Raw genomic sequence first — 23,812 nt, 5'->3', positions numbered from 1 at the left:
GCTGGGCACCACTGAAAAGAGTCTGTCCCCATCCTCTTGACACCCTCCCTTCAGATACTTGTACACATCAGTAAGATCCCCTCTCAGTCTTCTCTTCTCCAAGCTAAACATGCCCAGTTCTCTCAGCCTGTCCTTGTACGACAGGTGCTCCAGCCCCCTCTTCCTAATGCAGCCCAAAATACTGTTGGCCTTCGTGGCCACAAGGGCAAACTGCTGGCTTGTGGTCAACCCGTTGTCCACCAGGACTCCCAGGTCCTTCTCTGCAGGGCTGCATTCCAGCAGGTCAGCCCCCAGCTTGTACTGGTGCATGGGGTTATATTCTTCCCTAGGTAAAAAACCTTGCATTTGCCTTTGTTGAATTTCATGAGGTTAATATGTTAAGGTGTTAATATTTTCTAGTGTCATCAAGTTGTAGGTACTGATTTTTTTTTTTTAATTGAATATTTGTAGTAAATCAGAATAAGGGATGTTGTCATCTCTCAGTAGCTTTGAGATTGATAAACATAATAACAGTTAGCTGTTTCTAAAGCACATTCCAAATTCTACATGTAAAAGAAGTATTTACACTTCTGCCATGTCAATACATGCATTGTATTTCACTGGCAGCATTCTTCAAGAAAATGCAGTTATTTTGTGTTGCTAATGGTTCAGTTATACCTCACTATAAATTCCAGACATAATAAATGAGTAAACTTTTTATTGGGGTCTACATAATCAGAGAAAACTGTATAGATTTCAGCTTGTGCCTTATCACTAAAATCCTTTTGCAAAATCATAACACCTATCTCTGGTGATAGTTACCTGATATGCCCTGACTTTCAGTAAGATTGAACTAAGGAAACAGGGTTACTAGATGTCTCGTCAATCAGTGGAATTGACCAAAAGTTAAAAGTAAAGCAAAGTACTTCCCTGAAGCTATCTCATTCAGTGGTGATTTGTGCGTGTGTTACAAAACATAGATTGGTTAGAAATACTTCATTTGTTTTAATGGAGCTGACTGCAGATCTGTAAGAAATACTTCAATGATTTTAATGGTAGTTGAATAATAAATTGATATTACTGTGTATTCTGCATTCCCCATTATAAATAGCAAGCTCTAAATAAGTGGTGGGAATTATAATAATTATACATAACTTTATTCTGCTGCTTCTTAACATATTTTGCAAAGTCTTTAAAATTTGTTTTGAATAAGCTTGTGTAATTAGAGTGTGGATAAGAATGCATTTGCAATAAATATGTTGATCTCTTCTTAAGGTCATGTTCCTTCACCTGCTTAATTTTTTTTTTTTGGTTGGCTTTTTTTTTTCCTTCAAGAATTGAATAATTTTCATATTACATAGCACCACACAGACTCAGCACCTCCAGATGAGGCTTTGGTTTCTTGAAGTAAAGAAACAGTTCAATTACTTCAAAGCAGCAAAAGGTAATTCCTTAAGAGTTGAAAAACAGTACAGGGCCTATCTGCTACTTCAAAAGGAGTTGTTGGCCAATGTTCTTCTGTCCCCATAAGAAGATGAGGAATTTCTGCCCTTTGTGGTGTTCCTAAAGAAGAGAGAGCATCACTGCTGCGATGTAGTTATGGGGAAAACAAATGGACAGAGGGGCAAATGGATGGGCCAACTTTGGCTCCTGCTGTTTCAGCAGATCCTAATTTTGCTGGTGCTTTTCTGGCAGATTGGCTCTGACTGTTTATAGCTTTGTCTAAAATGATACAGAAATAAATAGAGGAATGTTTTCTAGCACCTGCTGTAGATATACAGGCTAAGACTTTGATACGCGTAACGATGTTCCCTTGGCTGTCAGTTCAATAGGAAATAAAATGGGCAAAACAGGTCAAAAGAGGGCTGTTTTAGTTCTGGCATGGACTGTTTTTGACTACTAAAAAAGCCCTCATGGCATGCCACAGAACACAGAAATACTGTTTATTTGGAGAAGCATGTACTTATATGCACAAAAAGTGCATTTTTGTCAAAATTTTTAAGAATCCCTAATTCTAGTCTAGTTTAATCTAACCAAGTCTAGTGCTTGGCTTTGTCATTTTGCCAAAATATTTGGGTGGTGTGTCCTTAACTGTAGTGGAAGCTGGAGAATTTAAGACCAGGTGGAGTTGTTTTGAATGATGATTTGTTCTAAAAATTATTGTGCTTAGTATTTATCACCAGGTACACGTGAAAAGTTGTGGGGTTTGGTTTTCTTTTTAATAAATTTCATGAGATGCATAGGCACCGAGGTAATAGAACTGGAGGTAATGTTTGTTAGCTGTAAGCATAAAACATCTTCAAGGTGAAGGACAATACCATTTTTGAAGAGTTTAATGGTACAATTTCTGCTAAAGGCATTTTGTGATGACATGAAGTGCTGTATGCAGGTATTTGCTTATCAGCACACTGAAAGCTGTAGATAAATATCAAAGTTTGCTTTATAATAGTATCTTGCAACACTATTTTGAGTGTTTTGAGAGCAAACTGGCCAAATTGCATCTGGAAGAGTGCAGTTTGTTGTTTTTTTTTGTGTTTTTTTGTTTGTGTTTTTTTTTCTTATTTATGCTATGTTATGTAAGTGTTTAGCTGTTTGTAATATAGACTTTATTTTTCACCTAACTGCTTAGGCACTTTTAGTTATCTTAATATTTGTTAATAGTAAAGACTTATTTCACTTATTGTGAGTGAATCCCATTTTCCATTATGAGCTGTTCCATGTTTTTATTACAGCTTACTAGAGAGTACTATGCTATAATTTTGAGTTTTCCAAACCCATTTGTTCTTTTAGTTTATGTTTCACTTCTACATTCATCTGCTTGAGAATGTTTCATAATGATCCATGATAAGAGTAAATTTGTGTTTGTAGGTTGGTCAGTATATCTTCTGAGCGGTGTGTACACCTCCTAATTCAAGTTTATTCCATTAAACAAAAATTATCTTTCAGTTCATGGGCTTCTTGAATCTCTGGAATAAAACCTTCTGTTTACATTGTAACAAGTGGGATCAGGGAAAGAAACAAAAGGAAAACCTGTTCAATTTCAAAATCTACTTTTCATACATTATAGAATTGACTGCTAGCTTTCTCATTAACATGCCATGTTTTTGTGTTTGACATGCTTAGGCAAGTCACTGAGAATGTCTCCCAGATCTGGCTTGTGTTACTGATCATCGCTATTTTGCATAAAATGGTTCTTGGTAAATGACAGTTTTCATTACCAAAGTCTAAATGAAGAAGACATCAACTAGCTGAAAAAAAAATAAAAAGGAAAGAATACTATCCGAGTACTACAAAGATACTATTGCATACTAAATTCCAGAGCCAATTCAATTTATTTTCAGATTTTACACAGAATTTTAACATGGAAGAGTCCAGGATTTTTTATTTTATTTTTATTTTTGATGGTTGCTCTCAGATAATTTCTTCTATTTGTTTTTGTTCCATTATCACTGCTTAAGCAAGGTATTTTTTCAACAAATAGATGGATGTAAATGCACTGCAACTGTAATTTCTAAGTCCAAGTAGTTGAAAAAGTAGTATATTATTTGCATGCATTCAGCTTTAAGAATCCAAATCCAAAATGATATTTAAATATAAATAACATATAATAAGAGAAGGTAGAGATTAAGAGAGAGGGAAGAATCAGAGATGACCCCAGGTTTGGGTGTTAGGCATCTTTGTGGTTGGTGATGTTTATATATAATGACTGCAAAATCAGGAAGAACTTTAAGAGGTTTATAGCACTGCATATAGCAGTTGTATTCATTCATTTTACCTTTCCTTTAGCTTTTTAAACTGGTTATCTCTAATCCCCATGATGATATACCACTTGAAACAATGACTTTATCAAAATTTCAGAATTTTCTGTCATCCATTTCTTTTTTGCTAAATTTCTGATGGGAATTGGCAAAGTGTTTCAATGCTGTAGGTCATCTGGGTTTAGCCTCATATTGCCTCCTTTTTTTTTTTTTTTTTTTTTTTTTGTGCTGCTTTGAATATTCTCATGAGTGTTCTGAAAGTACAGCATGTTGTTCTGAAAGGGCTTAATGTGTCCTTCAGTGAGCTATTTTATAGCAAAATTCTGAAATAATTAACGTTTGGGATTTCAGCCGTATGGTATCAGTTTCAAGCCTAAAACTTGAATAAATGACTCAAAAAGTTGTATCTGAGGAAGTCAATGTGTTCATAATGGTATTCCAGGCTGTATTAGGAGGAGTGTTGCCAGCAGGTCGAGGGAGGCGACCCTTCCCCTGTATTCATCCCCAAATGTTTCTTAGCCTCATATTGGCTGCCTGGTAGAAGACAGGTACGGAATTAGTGGGGAGAGTCCGGAGAAGGGCCACAAAGATGATGAAGGGACTGGAGCACCTTTCCTATGAGGAAAGGCTGAAAGCTCTGGGACTGCTGAGCCTGGAAATGAGAAGGCTGGCGGGAATCTTATCAATGTACAGAAATACCTGAAGGGAGGATGCAAAAAGGACTGAGCCAGGCTCTTTTTGGTCATGCCCAGTGAAAGGTCAAGAGGCAATGGACACTGAAACAAAAGGGTTTTTGTCTGAATATCAGGAAACATTTTGTCCTGGTTTCAGTTAGAACAGAGTTGATTTTCTTCCTAGTAGCTGGTGGAATGCTGTGTTTTGGCTTGGGATGAGAAGAGTGCTGATAACACCCCAAATTGTTGCAGAGCAGTGCTTATACCAAGCCAAGGACATCTCAGCTTCTTGCTATGTCCTGCCAACAGGCAGGCTGGGGGTGCAGTAAGAGCTGGGAGGGGACTTGTTTATACATATCATTAGTAGTAGTACTATTATCATCATTGTATTATTATTATTATTATTATTATTATTATTATTATTATTATTATTATTATTATTATTATTATTATTATTATTATTTTCCTGTCTTATTAAACTGTCTTTATCTCAACTCATGGGCTTCACTTTCCATTTCTCTCCCCTGTCCCAGAGAGGGAGGAGGAGGGTGAGCGAACGGCTGTGTGGTGTTTAGCTGCTGGCTGGGTTAAACCACGACACATTTCTTTACTGTGTGAGTGATGGTGCACTAGCACAGGCTACCCAGAGAGGTTGTCTGGTCTCCCTCTTTGGAGATCTTCAGAAGCCACCTGGATGTGGTCCTGGGCATCCTGCTTGAGGTGGTCCTGCTTGAGCCAGGGAGTGTTGGACCAGGTGACTTCCAGAGGTTCCTTCCAACCCTAAGCATTCTGACTCTGTAACTATGTCTTCTTTCAGAGATTAAGGCTTTCCCTAATTTTGATGCTTATCTTAAATTTGAATCTATGATCCATTGGAAATACAACTTCTACAAAGCCCTCTTTGAATCTCTTCAGTTTAGCAGAAGTTTCCAGAAATAGCATATAGCTCAAAGTCATTTTTAACCGAGCCTGGTTTTATAGGGTTGTTTGCTGAAATCCTGACAACTTTTTTTTTTTTTTTCCTAAATATCTGCATGTGATTTCTTTAATGGAGAATCCTTCAGTCTTTTAAATGATTCTCCCTGCTGATCATAATGATAGAATAAAAACCCCACAATCCTAGCTCACCACTTGAAAAAATGAATAGATACATACCTGCCTTAAAAGACATAAAATCAGCCATTCCTTTCTTAAAGTAATGTGCACGGTAACTTGCTTTCAGGGGAAGCTTGGCTTTTTTTTAGAACATGGAGCAGAATCAGCAGTACCAAGCCCCTGTCTTCCTATAAAATGTTTTTTTCTGTCTATCTGAGCATCTGTGGTAGTATCCCAGGAACGTGAAGTGAAGTGGGCTAATTCCTCTTAACGGATGATGGATTTCTCTTTTCGTAGTCAGATTAAAGTGATTCCCTGGTGTGTGGAGAAGCAGCAGAATGAACAGGGTTGTATGACTGAGGAAAGTGAAGCAGTGTTCTCTTAGACTGGGCTTTTTTGTGTGTTGGAGAAATAGCCACACAGCCATTTGTTTTTTGACTGACAGTTGCATCAAGAGGTAGATCTCTTTGAGTTCACTTATTGAACTTCAGATGTGCACAAGATGAGCTTCATTTTCTATGTTCTTTCAGGTTAATTTCTCGCAAGTTACTTTGTTGTATAAAATTACAAATGGCTTCTTATTGCATAAATTGGTTGAAATTCACTAAAGGGATTTCTGCTACTTTTACAGTAAAATTTTGGAGAAATAGACTGAGTAACTTGCTAATGGCACTACAAAAAGATGCAAGTTTTACTCTGCAAATCAAACATTTACTCTGTTTGACTAATGCTGTGAACATGTCATCTCTTTTATTAACATTGACTTAAAAAAAATAATAAAGATCCTACTGAAGTTGAAAAGTGTCGCAATTTGACTGAGAAGCAAGGAGTGGGTAGTGTTGCAGTCATAATCTCTTTGCCTTGCTTTATATTTTCTTGACTAATTTTCAAGGTTTCACATTATTGTTGAAAGAAAGCTCATCATAACATAAGTTTATATACAACATAAATGCTATGGCTTAACTCTTTATCTCCACATACTCTGTAGGGGGAAACTGCAAAAACATTACTGTATTTGTAAGTAGTTTGCAGAGAACAAATGTTAGAGCAATAAATTCCTTTTGAATTATCATATCATTTCCATTTGTGATGGAACTGAAGAAATTCTGTCTGTATCAACCCATGAATCTTTCTCCTGACATTGACCTTCTTCCTTCTTAAGCATGACTAGAATTGACGTGCCTGAATTTGTAGCAATGTTACCTTGCTTGATCTGTGACAACTAAATGTTGAGGTGAGCCCTGAGAATCCAGGGACAGCAGGGAAGAGACACTCCTAACTGGAGCCCCTTGCAAAGCAGTATGAAGGCCTTCCATACTTGCCCTGGGAACTCTGCACATTGCCCTTAAAGGAAAAAAACTGTGCTTTTGTAATATATAAATATATATAAAATATATAATATATATATATATATATAATATATATATAACACATAATTATGTGTTAGTATGGTTTGTATCCTCTCATCCCACTGTGTTTAATTGCCCTTCCAGCAAAGAATTAAAGCAGATTACTTCAGTTAAAGTGATGTGGTCTGTGACTGCTGCCTGCACAGCATGAATCTGTATTTTGAGAAGCAAGCCGATGGTATATCCACTGCAACTCCCCATTGTGATCTCGATATACCTCTTGCCTACCATCTGCTTTTTAGTGCACTGGAAACGGGCATTTACTAAGTTGTTTGTGCTCAAAGTATTGCAAAAATGTGTAGAACTCTTAACAGAGAGGTCAATCAATAAAATTTTGCCTAAAATCCCTGCTGCAAAATTCCATCATTTCAAACAATTTATCCTATATAAAATGCTTGTCCTAAATTAAATTCTGGTCTCTATTCCTGTTACCTATTAACATGAGAACTGGTCTGATGGGGCATGGAGTAGTATCCTGTCAAAGCTTGTGCTGTCCCCCCGAGTTCAGCTCCACGAAGGCTGTGGAATTGTGAAGTTCTTCCTTTGGTCGAGCTGCCCCTGCAATTGTTCGAATTTATTTATTTATTTATTTATTTTTCAGGGTGATTCCAATGTGCACCAAAGGATGAATTGAAGTTTTTCAGTTAGCCAGGCCATTTTACATTTATATCCTTCAAAGGCAGTGCTTTTTCCTATTCACTCAAAAATCAATAGGGAGTTAGTGATATGAAGTGCAGATCTTAAAGAGAAATATTGCTCAGTAAGACAGTCCTCATACCCTGCACCAGCTGTGGTTTCTATGCAGTATTATTCTTGTGGCAACAGGGAATAGTTGAATGATCAGAGGGAACCACCTGTATTTGTTGTTGCCATGATGCATTGTAGTATGCTTTATGGATATATAGCTGACTGTAATATTTCATATATATGTTTGTGGATGGCTGCTCACAAGAAAATGATCACTCAGGGGTTTTGATTTTTATGTTTAGGGTGCTGAGGATGCCTGAGAGGGATAATTGTTATTCTGACTTTATCTTTCTTTTAAGCTGCACTATTTCATTTATTTGTCTTGAAACTTCTATGACTCTTTCATCATCTTTTCCTTTGTTTTATGTGCAATCTATTGCAAGTGCCATAGGCTTTGGGTAGCCTGAAGAACTTGCTGTTTTGTCTGTCACACTTTTTCTTTTTACTTATTCCCTAAGCATTAGTCTATGTGATGCGATGGATTGTGTTCACATGTTCGTTCATATATTTTATGTGCAACAGTCCAGTTCACAGATAATATGTTTTGTGGTTCATGTCATCTTAGCGACTTAAACTTTCTGAACCGTTTCTTTTCTTTCTCGGAAATTGTGTGAAATCAGTGTTCATCTACAAATGAAACTGCTTTCATCTGTGGAGTACCAGATGGCTGGAAAAGGAATATATATTCATGGATTATGAAAATGCACTTTATAGTTACCTACTAGAGCTGCCTGATATGTTTTCTTTGTTTCTTTTTTTTTTTCCCAGTCAATTTCTTTTTTTTAGTTGATAGGTTTTGAAGATTTTTGTAGGCTGCTTTTTATTATACATTTTACAGTCAAGACACAGGTTTATAAAATGTGTGAGTGGATGATTTATAAAAATTTCTAGTATTACTAATGCTTCATAAAAACAGTAACTACAAGATGAACTTGATGCAAAGCTAATAACTTGTTGCTGAACTAAAATGCCAAATAGTGGAAAAAATGTTAAAGCAGTGTAAGTACTAAAATAAGTTATTAAATAATTATTCTGTCTGAAAACATTTTAAAAGCATGTAAGCTTAAAGATTCTAACTAGAAGATGAATCATTAACTATGTCAATCACTTACTGAGTGAATTTTTCCACATCTAAAAGAAACCTGGGGAGGTTTTTCTCTGTAGTTGTACAGATTGAAAAGAACATTATACTATTTGCTTTGACCTGCAAAGTACAAAAGTACAAAGGTAACAAGGCATTATCATCTCTTGTGACAGGTGTGGAAACCAAGGAGTAAAAATACATTGTATTACCCATTGACTGCACAGAAAAATGTGGTACAAGAACTAGGATAGAACATAGTTATATTGAATACAAGTGCTAAAAGTTATTGGATAGTAATTTAACAACACTATCATGTATATTCATGATTGGAATCATAGATTCATGGAATGGTTTGGGTTGGAAGAGACCCAGTTCCAACCCCTCTGCCATGGGCAGGGACACCTCCCACCAGACCAGGCTGCCCAAAGCGCCATCCAGCCTGGCCTTGAACACCTCCAGGGATGGGGCATCCACAGCTTCTCTGGGCAGCCTGTGCCAGTGCCTCACCATCCTTGTAGTAAAGGAATGATAGACAAAACACTGAAGAAATTTGTAAACTAAGTGCCATTATGCACCAATATACTTCCTAGTTAGCCATGGGACTCTCTGGAAAGATCCCTGTGACTGTATGTATGCAGAATTAGGATAGAGGCTGCTCTACTTACAATAATACCACTACATTTGTCTTTGAACCTTCTTTACAAGAAAATCAGGTTTTGTGGAGCCCGAAGGGATGTGAGATGTGTTGAGGAGGACCAGGGCTGTACCTGTCTCTCCCTGCTGCCTGTGCTGAGTCATTTTCTTCCAACAGGGATGGAAAAGTGTGGCCCCCATGCTGAGATAAGCAGCTGATATTAGTGATAAGTGAGTGATGTAGGTTGGTAGGTAGAGAGAGGGACCTGGAGTAAATTCTCTGATGTCGCTCACCAGCTCCTGTCCAAATGAGGACTGTGCTATTGTTTGTGTGAGGTGAATTTGAGTCCTGTAAAGAACTAGATCCCTAGGTTCCAGTGGCAATGCTCATTAATAATTCAAATCCTTCACATCTCTTGGAAATCTTTGATCTCTCTCTCTCTTTTTTTTTTTTTTTTTCCCTAACCCTAATAAATGTCAACAATGTGAAATATCTTTAATCCACTGGTCTCTTTTAAAGGAAGGTAAAATTTGTTTAAAATGGAGCTTTAAAGATGATAAAAGTCAGAAAGATAAATCGATGAGCCAGGTTATTCCCTTGAGTATTACACAATAGAACTCTAGCAGGGCTGTAAATGTTTTTGTAAATTCCAACTGTAAGTGATTTTCAGTAATAGAAATATAGTCCATGTTTACATTGAACAGTGTCCATGTTTACATTGAATATGTTTACATCGAACCTACAGTGGCTTTGCTTCTGTCAGGTTTCTTTCAAAGAAAAATTCTGGCAGAGCGTGGTTTCATTAGGTGATCATGGTCTGATGTGGGTTTCAGACACGCATTTCTGACCTTAATATCACTACAGAGTATGTCTAATTAGATATTTTCTGAATTTAATCATCACACCGAGCCTTTCATGTAAATAAATATTTAGCAATTTAGAGTTGCTTTCCTTCATAAAAATTAATTCCTTGAAATAAGCATCGAAAACATGAGCATCATACCAGTACTGCCTACTGATTTTTCTTTGCTGAAGTGTTCCCAAGCTTAGCACTTGCTAGAGTTACGAACTAAGCCTCAACTCCAGCCAGCGGTAAAACTCTGCGTTAAATAAACAGATTGAAATCAGTGGCAGATTTTATGTTAATTGAATCTTTTAAATGTGTTATATTTAGAACATTTATTGCATCTAAATATAACTGAAGAACTTGTGAAAATAGTGTTATTGTACTCTTTTGTTTTCTGTGTGGCTTCATCAGCATTATCCCCAGTGAAGCCCATTAAGTCATCAGTTACTTTATATTCATCACTATTATTTGTTCTTAACAATGTATTAAAGCACTAAATCATTTGTAATCTTTTATGCTTTCTCATAAATGGTCATTTTTATCAATGTATTTATTTTGGTAATACTGATATGAGCTGTTTTAGAAAAGGCTGAATGACACATTATATCAGAATTTTTTGTAACATCTGGCTCATTTGTGTTTTTTATAACATACAGACTTTTACCATATGCCACATGAAAGTATTTCGACTCATTTTTCTTCTGTCTACGTTGCATGTAAAATCTGAAATGTATTAGAAGAGATTATATAACATTAAAATGCTGAATTTCCATAAATTTGAAAACTATCCACCAGCTGCTGGTGATTTAGAGTAATGTTGCTTTGTGTGATCATTAGAGGGGCTTCAGGACTTCTGTCCTTCTGGAGATTTTGGGATAACCAAGAAAGAGGAGTGCTAGTTTCAGAAGGAGGAAGGCTTGTAAGTTAGAAAATAGGAACTTTATAATTAGTATTTTTCATTAGTATAAATCAATGGGACAGCTAACAGGATGAAGAAGATAATTGAAATCCTTGGCCATGTTTAGTGTATTGTTATGAGATGCTGTGAAGTTGTTTACTTCCGGCAGTGAGCAGGAGAAGTGGTTTAATGGATCCTCGGTGTTGAAAGATGCAGCAGCATTGACTTTTCTCTGTCTAAAATGCTCTCTGCCTATCATTTTTTTCTTAAATTTGAAAACAATAAAAAAACCGAGCATGCTTTGAAAGTTGTGGAAGACATGTGAAGTAATATCTGGGGGGAGTTCTGCTAATCTAATCACTACTGAAGTCTCCAAAGTCAAATTCTGATGGCTTGCAGAAGTAGTTTACTCTTTTTTTTTTTTTTTTTTTTTTTTTTTTTTAGTCTTGTTTCTAAGGAAATTGCCACATTATTTTGGCAAGTCATTACAACATTCAGGGCATAATTTCATTACATAGCTGACTTGATCCCATGGTGAGCTGCTCCTCAAAAAGATGGTCCTGATTCTTCTTGTATATTTTCTAGTGTTTTTCCCTTTTTAAAATACAAAAAATGCATTTTTCATTTCTTAAAAATGTTTTTTTTTTTCTTTTGTTTTTTTTTTAAGGGTCAGTCTTCTCCTTTATAACGTCCCCAACTGTCTTGCTGTGGGGTCAGGCAAGAATGAGAGTTGATACAAGACAGCAGAAGGAGTGTATGGCAGGGATTTAGCAAGAGCAAAGCTCTACCCAGAGGTAGCTATTAGTCTTCTCTGCAGTATCATCTAACTGCATCCTGAGATTGCATCAGTGGGAGAATAGCTAAAGGATGTGAATGTACACACCTATCTCTTTTAATTGATAATACTTTGCCAATTCTCATCTCTCCGGATGTACACTTAAAAATTGTCCTATTCTTAGAAAATGAGCTGAAGAAAAATGAAGTTTTAATGACTGAATAGGAAATGATAATAAGGGACACTATTTTTTTCCTGGAAGTTGTAGATTGGTATTTTGGATATAAAAAATACTAAAAGGGAGAAAGCAATCCCAGAGGAACACTGCTTAAGATTAGCTCAGTCATATTAATAGTGTTAAAAGTTGCCTTAATATCTGTCAAGATGATGATAGGTAACAGTGACAAAGTGGCAGCGATAAGTGAATAGCACAGCCCACCTACCATGTTTAAGAGTACAGTGTCATTGTGAATCCATCAAAGCGAGTTCCATATTATTGCTGTTTGTGTTATTTATTACTATTAATGAATCAATGAAATGCAGAAGTTCGGATTAAAAAACATAATCTGCACAAAAATGGGTGCTACTTTTTAATCTCTCTGGCAAAAACATGGCATCCACATTCATTAGTACCTCAGTGATCTGCTTTTTCCATTTTCTTCTGCATTGCCTTTGCTGAATAGAGCATCCATCCTGTTCCTGATGTGCGGAATGAGCTTGCTTTTCTTATTTAAATTCCTCCTGCACAGTTATTTCATCTATTGTAAAATAATCAAATTATCCAGGTGTCTAACTTACTTATATATATGTGATAGGTGGGGAGGTGTATTGACAGAGGAATTGAAAACCACACATGTATATGAACCATGTCTGTCATCAATCTTTCTACTTCTGCCTTTATTATGGTTTATTCTTCTGTCTGTGTATGACATATGAAGTTACATGAGGCAAGAGGTATCTTTTTCTGATAATCATAAGGCGAAATCCAGATAATGTGGTAGGGCTAAGCTGATAATTATCTTTCAACAATGAGTAGTGGCTTGAGACTTGAGCTGATGCCAGTATTTTGAATAGTTGGAAGGTGACAAGTAAAATGTCTTCTGATAATCAGGGCTTCTGAAGTTGTTCAGAATCATTGTGCAATGTACTGTATAGGTCTAATGAGAATCTGGCAATAGTAAAAGTTAATCAGAAGAAATAATATAGTAGCTGTCATGTCACTGAAGTCATGTAACTGCAAAAATTAGAAGCGTGAGGGAGGAGATGAATTCAGAGTTGGTGGGTATCCACATCGTCTTGCTTAGAAAATTGAATACATCTTCTAGGGTCCAGTGCAATAGGAAACTGCTTCCATCACTGCAGGAGTGTGAAAGCTCCAGTACTTCCTTGGGTCTTGTGCCTGTAAAAGCTAGTTTTGCTTTTATAGAAAGAAATCAAAATATTGCTAGTATTTATTTGGTAACTTTTTGGTAACTTACCCTCACAATTGCTTGTCATAGCTTGGGAGTCTGTTAAAGCTTCAGAGGTATGAGCTTCTTCTTGAGGATTTTAAAATCTGATTCAGTTTTTGTGAGATTTAATTTGGCTAAAGAGGACCAACTGGATTTTTAAGGCCTCGAATTGGATTAATGTGTAGTGAAATTTTGAATTCTAGAAGTGAAATCAGCCAAAGAGATTTTAGAATAAAGTGACTTCTGTTGTGAAGTTTTGTCCCTTGGAGCACCAAATATTTTTAAGAGTATAAAAGAGATTCTTTATAATCTAAAATTAGTCTGGGTCATGTAGTCAAGAATGTACCTCAGGAACAATTGTGCCCTGAAGGGAAATGACCTAGAGTGACCTAAAAAATATTTCCCATCTCAAACTTCCATAGCTTTTGGAGGGTAGTAATTACAGGTGTGATGCAGTGGGAAGAAGGCAATCAATATAAATATGGATTTACTGCAAGTTGAATGATTGATTAAAATCATATGCCTTTTTGTTTGAGGGATTTGGTCAAATACAGGACAGATGCATTAAAACCAGATTCTGAAATGTGATACTTCTTAACAAAGCTTCAGTTTAGTGCTGTGATAGAAAGGAAACAGACTGACTCACAGAAAACTGAGATCATTTCTTGAATTACATATGGGTGTGAAAATATAAAGTTGACATTATGGAAGCTATGAAGTGTTTCTTACAGTGCTATAGATGAATCACTGGTATTGACAGGAAGAAATTGAATAAGTACATGATGGGAAACAAGTTTTATTAGGAGAAATACTGTTCCTGCTTTAATTTTGTTTTTTATTTTTCCTTCCCTTCCTCTTTTCCCTTTCAGGGTAAATGGAAAACTGGTGGCACTGAAGGTGATTAGATTACAAGAAGAGGAAGGAACCCCATTTACAGCTATCAGGGAAGGTATGCACAGACATTTAATGAGTATACAAATTATTATTATTATTATTGTTATTTTTTGTAATTATGCGGCACTTCTTATTTCAGTGCAATACGGTAGTAAATAGCTTGAGAATTCAAATTATATGATTGTGTTCTCTGTAGGAAGAAACTGGTTCTTCAAAAACAAAGCCTCTAGTGTAGGAGTTGTTAAATAATGCAGCTCTGCCTCTGCTTTGGCTTGCCTTAGATTTACTATGTAAGTGAGTACTTAAGAGCTCACTCATGTTTAAGGTGGGTGTGAGAAGTCCCTCTGGAAGATGAAGAAACTGTGTAAGTAATGCTTCTTGCCTGGGGGCAGCACCTTAAAATGAAGGTAGATGTAATTTGTCATATACATGCAGCATGAAGAGAAGAAAAGCTTTTCTTGATGAACGCAATAAGAAGATCAGGGCACACAAAATAAAAGCATCATAAATGCTGTGTAGGGTTTGGACTAGCTTTAGTTTGTTTTCCCTTCCCCATGGGTTTGGGAATAACTCTTCTCTAGCTCACTCTGAGATGTCTGTCATGCTTTCTGCTCTGCTCCCTTTATCCTTCCTTGTCAGCCTCTTTCATGCTCCCTGGTGACAGCTGCTTTATCTGAGCTGGGCGGTCTCAAGCTCCTTTGCAGAAATTGTTCTGTGTGCCTTCTCTGTGTGAGCCTTCTCTGTAGGATGGCACTAAAAATGAGCTTTGGTAGAGAAATAGTAAATAAATTGCCATCACAGAGCTGACTCAAACTCAGTTAAAATTGATAGTGAACTGAAGATATGAGACTGGTGTGGCTTTTGAGATGTCATTTAAAATTGTGTTGACTGTCTCAGCATCGTTCCCGAAGCAGGAGGAGTCATTGACATCCCAGAATCTCAGTTTCCATGGGGTCCAAAGAGCAGATCCTGTGTGTGAAGGGTGTGGTTTCATGGACATGTCTGCCAAAGTCCCAGCAGCTGCAGCCCTGTTATCCCTTGCTTCTGCCCTCAGGCACATTTGGCACCATCTGCATGCCAGCAGCAGTGTTCCCGTCTGCTCGTGCAGTGAGCCAGCCTGGCACTGGACTGGGAAAACATCTTGGTTTAGTGGGACTGACATCCTGAAGTTAGAAACTTGTAAAATACTGTGGATGATTACCTTTTTGAGATTTAGCTACATTTTACATTTTAAAGGCAGTTTCTTCACAATGGAAGAAAAACCGTGGGTGGCTAATATATAAAGGAATTTCATCAGATTTTGTGTGTTGCTTTGTTTGAATCATAATTATGGAATGATCTGACACATTTATTCATAATGGTATACATTTTATCTGAGTTGCCTGTTTCTGCAGCTGTGCCATGATAACGAGGTGTGTAAATGGTTATGAGCACAGCTTTCTGTATTTGCAATGCCGAGTTCAAGGCATACCAGCCTGTGTTTCAAATATGTTTATTATTCTCCAGTCTTTTAGTTTATAGCGTATTGACTTAATAAGAAAATAGTATATACAGTTTTCTTGTGCCTGTTTAGTGACACATAAAAGGTTTTTTAATGTGAGCTTGGTCTAGATGAAAGATTATAGCGACATAACTGTCAAATACAGAATAATGCTTTTTTTCTTTACACTTTGTTATCTCAGCTCTGTATAAATAAATATTCTTTAGGAGCAGGAATAGAAATCTTCTGCTTGATTTTTTAATTATAGAAGCCCACTTGCATGAAAATATTTTTCACACTGTCTTTGGAGAAGTTTTCCTTTTAGCTGTGAGTTCAACACCATGGTTATTGCTGGTTAAAATTCTTGTACTTGGTATTAAACAAAGCTCTTGTCTAGCAAAGCTCATAAGGTTATTAATTCATATATATAAGTATGCAGTATCTGAATGATTTTGATGGGACTATATGCATGTTTTGTATTTTAAGTATTCATCTAGGCTGGGACTAGATACAAAGACTATTATGCTAATGTGAGTTTTTTCTGGACTTTTGAAGACTTTTGGTTAGGAGGAGTCAAATTCAGGTTACAAATGAATTCTTTGTTGTTTTATTTGTGTGTAAACCTACTCCTGTCTTCTGGGTAGTGGAACTTCATTTGGATCTGAGAGAGCTGTTAGAAGAAATACAGTCTTAGCTGTTGTATATATATCATGTAGAAGTCAGACATACCTGAGATGTAAGTGAGAAGGGGAAAAATCTATATTATTATTTTGGCTCTCGCTTTTCTTTACTTTGATTTTGTCCAAAAAAATGTTAGGGCTAGAAAGTAAAGAAAACTGATGGTATATTGAAAATGTAACTTTTAGAAGGTAATTTTCACGGGGTGATGCCAGACCTGTATTATTTGACAGTAATGCTGCAGCTGTGGGTTTAGCTAGTAGGACCTGAGGGAGCTGTTGCTTTCCCCTCTGCAGCATCCAATCCATCTCAAAAGTGTGGTTTTCTACAGCACAGCAGTGGCTGATCTCAGCAGCATAGGTGGGAAATGAAAAGGAAATGCTTCTATAAACTCCCGAAGTTATCTGATAAGCTTGAGACTGAAAAGCAGTAAGAATGAGACACTGTATTAAGCAGATCTCTGTTGACTGACTGAGGTCCTCCTGCTTTATAATTTAGACTGGGACAAATAGAACAAGGGTAAATACCACTGAAGATGAGATCAACTTCTAATTTTGGTTATCTGAGTAGTAGTGTTGTCCTAATCAAAAAAATGCATATATGGATGGTATCATGAGCCAGAGGTCTGTAGGAGGGTGTTTCTTTCCAAAGTCTTTCATAATGGAGGAGCCAGGCAGGTTTTGACTTTGACTTATTCCTTATTTTCTAATTTTCCATTAGTGCAAGGAAAATTCAGACAGAAGTCTGGTTGTTTGTAAATTGAAACTACTGTAAATTAACTATTTACCATTTCTCATGGCTCCTTGTGTAAAGAAATGAGAGAAAATAGCATTTCTGCACTGTGTTCCTATTGGGGGTGTTCTGTGATGTTAATTAGGGGGAAGTTACAGGCTGAAATCTTAAGCAGCGGTCATGCTGAGGGAATTTTGTAGCTGTCTGTGCAGAGGAAAGCGTATTGTTACTCTTCTGACAGCAACAGAATGAGGCTCAAAGAAAACCAAAGCTACACAGAAAAAAAAAAAGATCAATTTAAGAGAAACAGGAAGATGTAGAATTTAAATATGGATTATGTGACTGTGGAAAAAAGGCACTAATTTAGCTGAAACAACAACAAAAAATACAATAAAAAGTAAAACGAACAAAAGAAAAGCCAAAACATACAAACAAAAAACCTCAACCCACCAACAGTAAAGCAGCATAAGAAAAATCATAATTAACCTTGATGATTGGATGAGGTTTAGCTGAAACTTCAGTGAAAGCTTCTGCTTATAAAGTAATTCTGCTTTTTCAGCAGATGTGGTTTTGTGTCTTCCACCATTTATCAAAGTTTGAATGAAAGGAGGTAAATGTGGCTTATCTGTGAGTGCCGCTCAGCTCTCTTGAATATGTAGGATGAAATTCAGAGGCAGCCTTTGCTAAACATTCCTTCAGCCTGGTCTAAGTCAGTTGCACCAACATAGGCTTTCATTTAGTGGCATGCAGTTTACAGAATGTTTTGCTCTGAATTAACTCAGTCTGGGGAAATCTAATTTACTTTTGAAGAGCCTGAAACTAAAAAGAGGAGAAAAAAAAAAAAAAAGGCATCTGATTGAATGTATGTATATGACTGAGATAACCAGATAACCTATGTTATTTTCTGGATGTGGTGCAGGCTTAGTTCCTGTTTGTACACCAGTATATTACCGTAAGGATACTAAATGTGTTGCAACTGTGATATTTGAGACAGTATGGAGTCTGGAATCATTTATACACTATTTTCTCATGCTACTGAATACAGATTAATAAATGATTGGTTTTCTGTGTTAAGTGTATTCTTTTACTGTATTACTAGTTTATCCTTTTACTGTAGCTATCATTATCAGCTGTTCAGAGATGTCTCAGTAGCAGAGTTAAAATGTGATTAAATCCACTGCAGCCAGCAGAAGAGTTCACTGACCTAAACTTTATCTCAGATATTTCATTCCCTTAATTTCCTGTAATATCATACTTCCATCTAGGCTAAATACTGAACTATGTGATAGGTTATAAATCTGGACGCAGCTTGATTTGCTATTCCATAGTTATCATCTTTGGATTCTGAATAATAATAATCTTTTTAGTCAGTATGACAAAGAGTCGACTTTTTAGGTATTTAGACAAGCATGCCTTGGTTTTATTGCTACTTTGCTTGTAAGGTTACTTGGGCAGTAAAATTATTTGTTCCTCATTGTAATCATTAAAGCTGGTTTTTAATTAGATTTTGTTCCCGCACCCCCTTGAAAATATTGCTTCTCCTTTGCTCTGCTTAATTTGTTTTACTGTTATTAATAAAACTCTATTCTAGTGGTGTAATATATAGTACGTTTTATTTCTGATAAGCCTAGATGAAGTTTTGAAGCATCATGTAAAACAGGTATCTATTGAAGGTATTTTTGTGCTTTGCCATTTAAATGTCATGATTAGGCAACTTTTAGTCTATTTTTCTTGTTTATTTTTATTTTTGTTTTCATCTTTTAATTAATATTTATTTGTATTTTACATTTAAAGGGTTCAGGTCGGAGACTGTCTCTATGTTGTTAGTTTGACAGCTGCCCAGATAACAATTTTCCTTTTAATCCAGTATCAAAGGCAGTTACCTTAATACCACCTGTGGATTGCAGCGTGAAAATCAGCACATAAGTACTTTGGGAGCAGCCACCTGTCTTGCATTATGCAATTAAAAAGAACACAGGATTTGCTTTAAAAATTTCTTTAACTTCAATTTTTGAAGAGAAGGTCAGTGTGTGTACTGAATATGTTTGTGACGTGTGGGGGAAAACTTAATGCATTTGTTTGCTGGTGCAGAGCAGGGGTGGAGAGATGCTTAATTCTTGGCCACAAAACATCTTCAGAGTTTCAGGTCTCTTCCATCCTTACCTCTGTGTTGTATGAGGGAGGAAGACAGGAGGCAGCTGCACTGCTGGTACTGAAACACTGCTGAGTAGGGCAGTTCTTATAAAAGAGCAAAAAGTGAGGTAAGCTTCTAGCCCTGTGAAGATCTTTCTGTTGTCTTCCCTTCTGTGCTCTACATCTTTTTACCTGTCCTCTTCACAGTAAACCTGTTTGGGAATTGTTGATATAGAATCATAGAATATCCTGAGTTGGAAGGGACCCTTAAGGATCACATCAAAAGTTTCAAGAATGGCTATGTTACAATTTTAAAATTTAAAGTATACAATATGAAGTTTTTCTTCAGAAAGAATACAAATCTATATTTTTGTATACTATCTGTAAAATCTCACTTCATCCTCAGACAAGAAAATAAGGACACACAGTTATCATTCTTGTCAGAAGATCTATTAGGCCATCTTCCCTTATAAAGGACCCCCCAAAGAGCCTCCTCCTGAACAAAAAATGAAAACCTAAAGGGTCTTCTGGAAAGTCCAAGTCCTCCCAGATCAACAGACTTCCTGAATTTGGGAGCTTGTCTGAGGCCTCTCAGTCTAAAGTTGGCTGGCTGGAGGGTATAAATCTTCACAAAACTTTTATCTGCAGAAAATTGATGCAGAGTAACTGCTAAGAGAAAATTACAGGGAAGATCTGCAATTTGCCAAGAGAGACTTAACGTAAGTGACTGTGAGATTTATTACACAGTACTCCTCATAGGTGCACAATGGTAAATACTGCTTCATAGCCACAATGCTGCAAGTGATGTAAGCATCCAAGTTTTTAGATTATCCAAGAGAAATAGCATGGTCTCTACCCATACCATCTAAGGAAGTGCTGCAGAAAATTATATTTCTCCTCAGTAGACATTTATTCTTGTGACTTCATATTGAAATATTACCTTAAAACAGTAGGTGAGTTATAGCACACATCCCAGCTTAGTGATTTTGGACTGATACGTAGCATAATAATCTTTACAAATTCAAGTCAACAAGTGACCTCATGGCACTAGTTAGATGATTGATGGTGATAAGCCATTCATAGTACCAGAGTAGGTCTGGAAGTTTCCATTCTTTAGGACAAGGACACAGTGAAACAATATCTGTGTATTTTTAGGGGGGGTCATTGGTCAAGCTACTGCTAGGAGGTAGACATGAATATTGGAATTGGAATCCAGTTTTTATCTGCCAGTAAAGAATATTTTTTTTTTGTTAGATCATCTTCATAAAAAAAAACACAACTCAACCCCCCTAAAAACACACAAACAAAACAAACAAAACAACAGCAACAAAGAACTATTATTTCTTTCCTGTAGTAATTATTTGCTTTTAATTTATTTTTATTAAGGAAACTTGACAGCTGCTTTCTTTTGAGTGATAGGAATTTGAAGGACTTTCAGATTTCCTTCATGAAGTCCAGTCAAGAAATTTCAATGTCTGTAACTGAAATGCCTTAAAGCTTCATCTATGTCTGGCTCAGCAAGCCTCGGGGAACTTTATGAAATTATGTTTAAGATTATGAAGATGTAACTATTCTAAGCATTCACGTCACGTGAGTCATGATAGGATTTTTGCATCTTTGTTTTTAGAGTCTGAGGATGAGTTCAGTCTCCCTAGAAGCTGTATTGATTTGGAGTTCTGAAGTAAAAAAAAAAAAAAAAAAAAAAAAAAAAAAAAAAAAAAGGACAGTAGCTTGGCTGTAGCTCAGGGAACTTTTTCATTGCCTAGAGAGCTGGCAAAGCTGGTGTCTACTGCAGGCTAAATAGCTAGAGCTCAATTAGCTGTAAAGTCCCCTCAAAGCCATTGCGGCTTGTAGTCATAACAGCTTTGTTTTTCTTTGTTGTTAAAAATAAAATGCACAAGCCAAAAACCTCTGGGACACTTTGTCACTGGATATTTAAGGTCAAGAAGTATTCAGGGGAAAGAAACTACAGAAATTATAATTTTTCTGTCTGGTCTCTGAGTGTTACGGACATCCTGCAGCCTTACCCACAGTTTATACTGCCTCAAAGAGGAATACAAGATTTCCGAATAAAGATGATCTGGGCTTCAAAAATGTCAATCCATTTGGAAAAGGATGTTCCTGGGTTCCTTCTCATGGAATTGAGTCAGATTTTTAAATTCCCAAGACTTTTGTATAGTACTTATTAATAAATACTATTTCAGTGCTGTAGGGAAGTGTATGTTCTTTCTTATTGAACCTTGATGATAGAAAAGTGACCTTTAATTTTTTGAGCTTTTTTGACTGGACAGTCTATTTTTTAACCATGCTTCATTTGTGCATTTTTCTGCATGTGAATTTGTGTGCATTTGCTTAGGTGTGAGAGAAACATGTTGAATCCTCTGCTATGTGGGTCTGCAAGGCAGCAAGAGCATTCATCTTGATTCCACTTTCCCCCCTGCTGATCTCTCTAGCCCTGACTTGCAGCTATTTTTCTTGCCTTTTTTTTTTTTTTTTTTTTTTTTTTTTCCCCTGACAATATTCATTTTCTTTTCTTAAAAAGCAGTTGGACTGACTGGCTTAAACAGGTGAACTTCTGCTCGTCTCAGACGAATGTGGGAGAGCTGTTAGTTTGCCAGTCCCATTCAGATGCAGTGCAAGTGGTTATGGTGATGCTGTTTTGCATGGCATTTCAGCATGTCCAAATTGTGCTGTGTTCCTTACTCCTTTCTGGTGTACTGAATGAAAGCTACTGTCTGTAGGGTGCTTAGAAGTGGTAGAGATTGAATGTCTGTCCTACTTCTTTCTTTGTTCCTTGCTATTCATTGGCTGAACATAACTTTTTTTTTTTTTTTTTCCCCCTTTCCCTTTTCTTCTACCTTGTAACATGTTAGTGTCACACAATTATGAATCCTTCAGGAGAGCTGGAATTACATAAATGCGATATAAATCATGATGTTTCCTTTTGGGAATCGTGATATAAACATTAAACCCTTTTACAAACTCCTATCATGTGGGAAATCTGTCATGCTTTTCTGAAAAGTACAAATGAAAATTCCAAATTACCCAGCTACCACAGAGTAATTGTATGTCTCCCCGTAATTTATCTGTAGTCTGCTGAGGCTGAGCATAGCTGTATCAGTTGCATCTTCATTCTGTACTTCTGAAGTACGAGCTGTGACCTTCTTCTACCTTTCTTTCTTGGGCACAGGTCAAGAAAGAAAAGAACATGGTAGTACTTTGAGGAATTATTATTATTATTTTTGATATCATCACTTCACCACTTGGATCCCTAATGCCTGTTATCAGTTAGTAGACCTTTTGTACTCTGCCCTACTTCCATTCAAGGAGATATCTGTGTGTCAGTATTCACGTGGAAGATGTTGGATAAGGGCTCTGCTGCTAATTCCAGCACTAGAAGGTTACAAATCCTTTAGTTCAGCAATGCCATTGAGTATCTGCCTAACTCTCCTCAGAAAGGCCATCTGCCTGTAGTGCTGGCTTCACCTGAGCTTCATGGTTCTCTGCCTTGACCCAGCTGGAGCATTCTGCTTTGAGCAAAAGTTTCTTCTGCACAGAAAGTCAATTTCTTCTCTTCCAACTTTTATGCATGATTTAGAACTGTTGCCTTACAGATTTGCCCGGTCTTCTGTTCTTGTATGACAAAAAGGGTAGAAAAAGGTGACAAATACAGAATATGGCAGGTAAATGGAGAGGGGCAAACCTTTCTTTATATACAACTATCTCTAGCACATAACTATAAATCACACCTTGTGCAGCTCTCATGGCTTTCTTGTTTAAGTGAAAGTTGGTGAGGGTCAGTCTTTTTATATTATATGCAAATTTAACCTCTTTTTATAGCATACAATACCACCATAAAATGTAGAGCACAAGTTAATTCTGCTCAGAGTATTGGCTTTTACCCTGTGACTTGGAGTGATTTATACAAGGGATACAAATATGAGCTGGTTGTTAATATGTATGGAAATGGTACCAAGTGATGGAATCTCTGCTTCAATTGGTTAGAGACCTTCAGGGAGATGCCTTCCAAGTGCCAATACCTTCTACGGTCACCTGGTGAAACAGGACTGTGATACCAGCTGGTGTTGAAGCAAAGAAATGTCTCCTAAGCGTAGCCAGTTTTCCTCCGCCTGTTTTTTCTTTGTTGACTTTTCCTGAAAGGAATAATCACAGCAGCAGTGCTGTTTAGCCTTGTGATTAAAGTAACTTTAAATCTGCACAAATACGTTTGTCTTTGTTAAGATCTTTGAGTGTTTTGTGTATATTTTTCTGCTGCCGTGTCCTGAATTTCAAAAGTATCAGAGCAAGATGGCAATTCCGCATTTGAACCAGTTCAGTTAGCCTTATTTATCTCCTTAGTTGTTTGTGAATATTAAACTAGTAGATGCCTTTTGTATGTCAGCAGAAGTGTTTTCAAGTTTGGGCAAATGAAAAATACAGATATGAGAAGGTTGTGTAGTCTCCTGGTGTGTTAAACCTCTCCCGCAGGAGAAATACATCACTATATGTATGGATAGGAATGTAGGTGCATATACGTGCATGCG

At 36.7% G+C, this 23,812-nt stretch overlaps 1 protein-coding gene across 3 annotated transcripts in view; it reads left to right on the top strand.

Annotated features, from left to right (window-relative positions):
• CDK14 (cyclin dependent kinase 14) overlaps positions 1 to 23,812 on the top strand; it is a 335,682-nt gene that overhangs the window by 96,192 nt on the left and 215,678 nt on the right. For all 3 annotated transcript variants that reach the window (XM_038173994.2, XM_021271226.4, XM_021271225.4), the window contains one exon: positions 14,221 to 14,300. In XM_038173994.2, the coding sequence (XP_038029922.2) occupies positions 14,221 to 14,300 (80 nt within the window). The remainder of the gene's footprint in view (positions 1 to 14,220; positions 14,301 to 23,812) is intronic.

Source organism: Anas platyrhynchos, chromosome 2, assembly GCF_047663525.1.
Source record: "Anas platyrhynchos isolate ZD024472 breed Pekin duck chromosome 2, IASCAAS_PekinDuck_T2T, whole genome shotgun sequence".
NCBI classification, from domain to species: Eukaryota; Metazoa; Chordata; class Aves; order Anseriformes; family Anatidae; genus Anas; species Anas platyrhynchos.
This window is presented reverse-complemented; position numbering and strand designations above follow the sequence as displayed.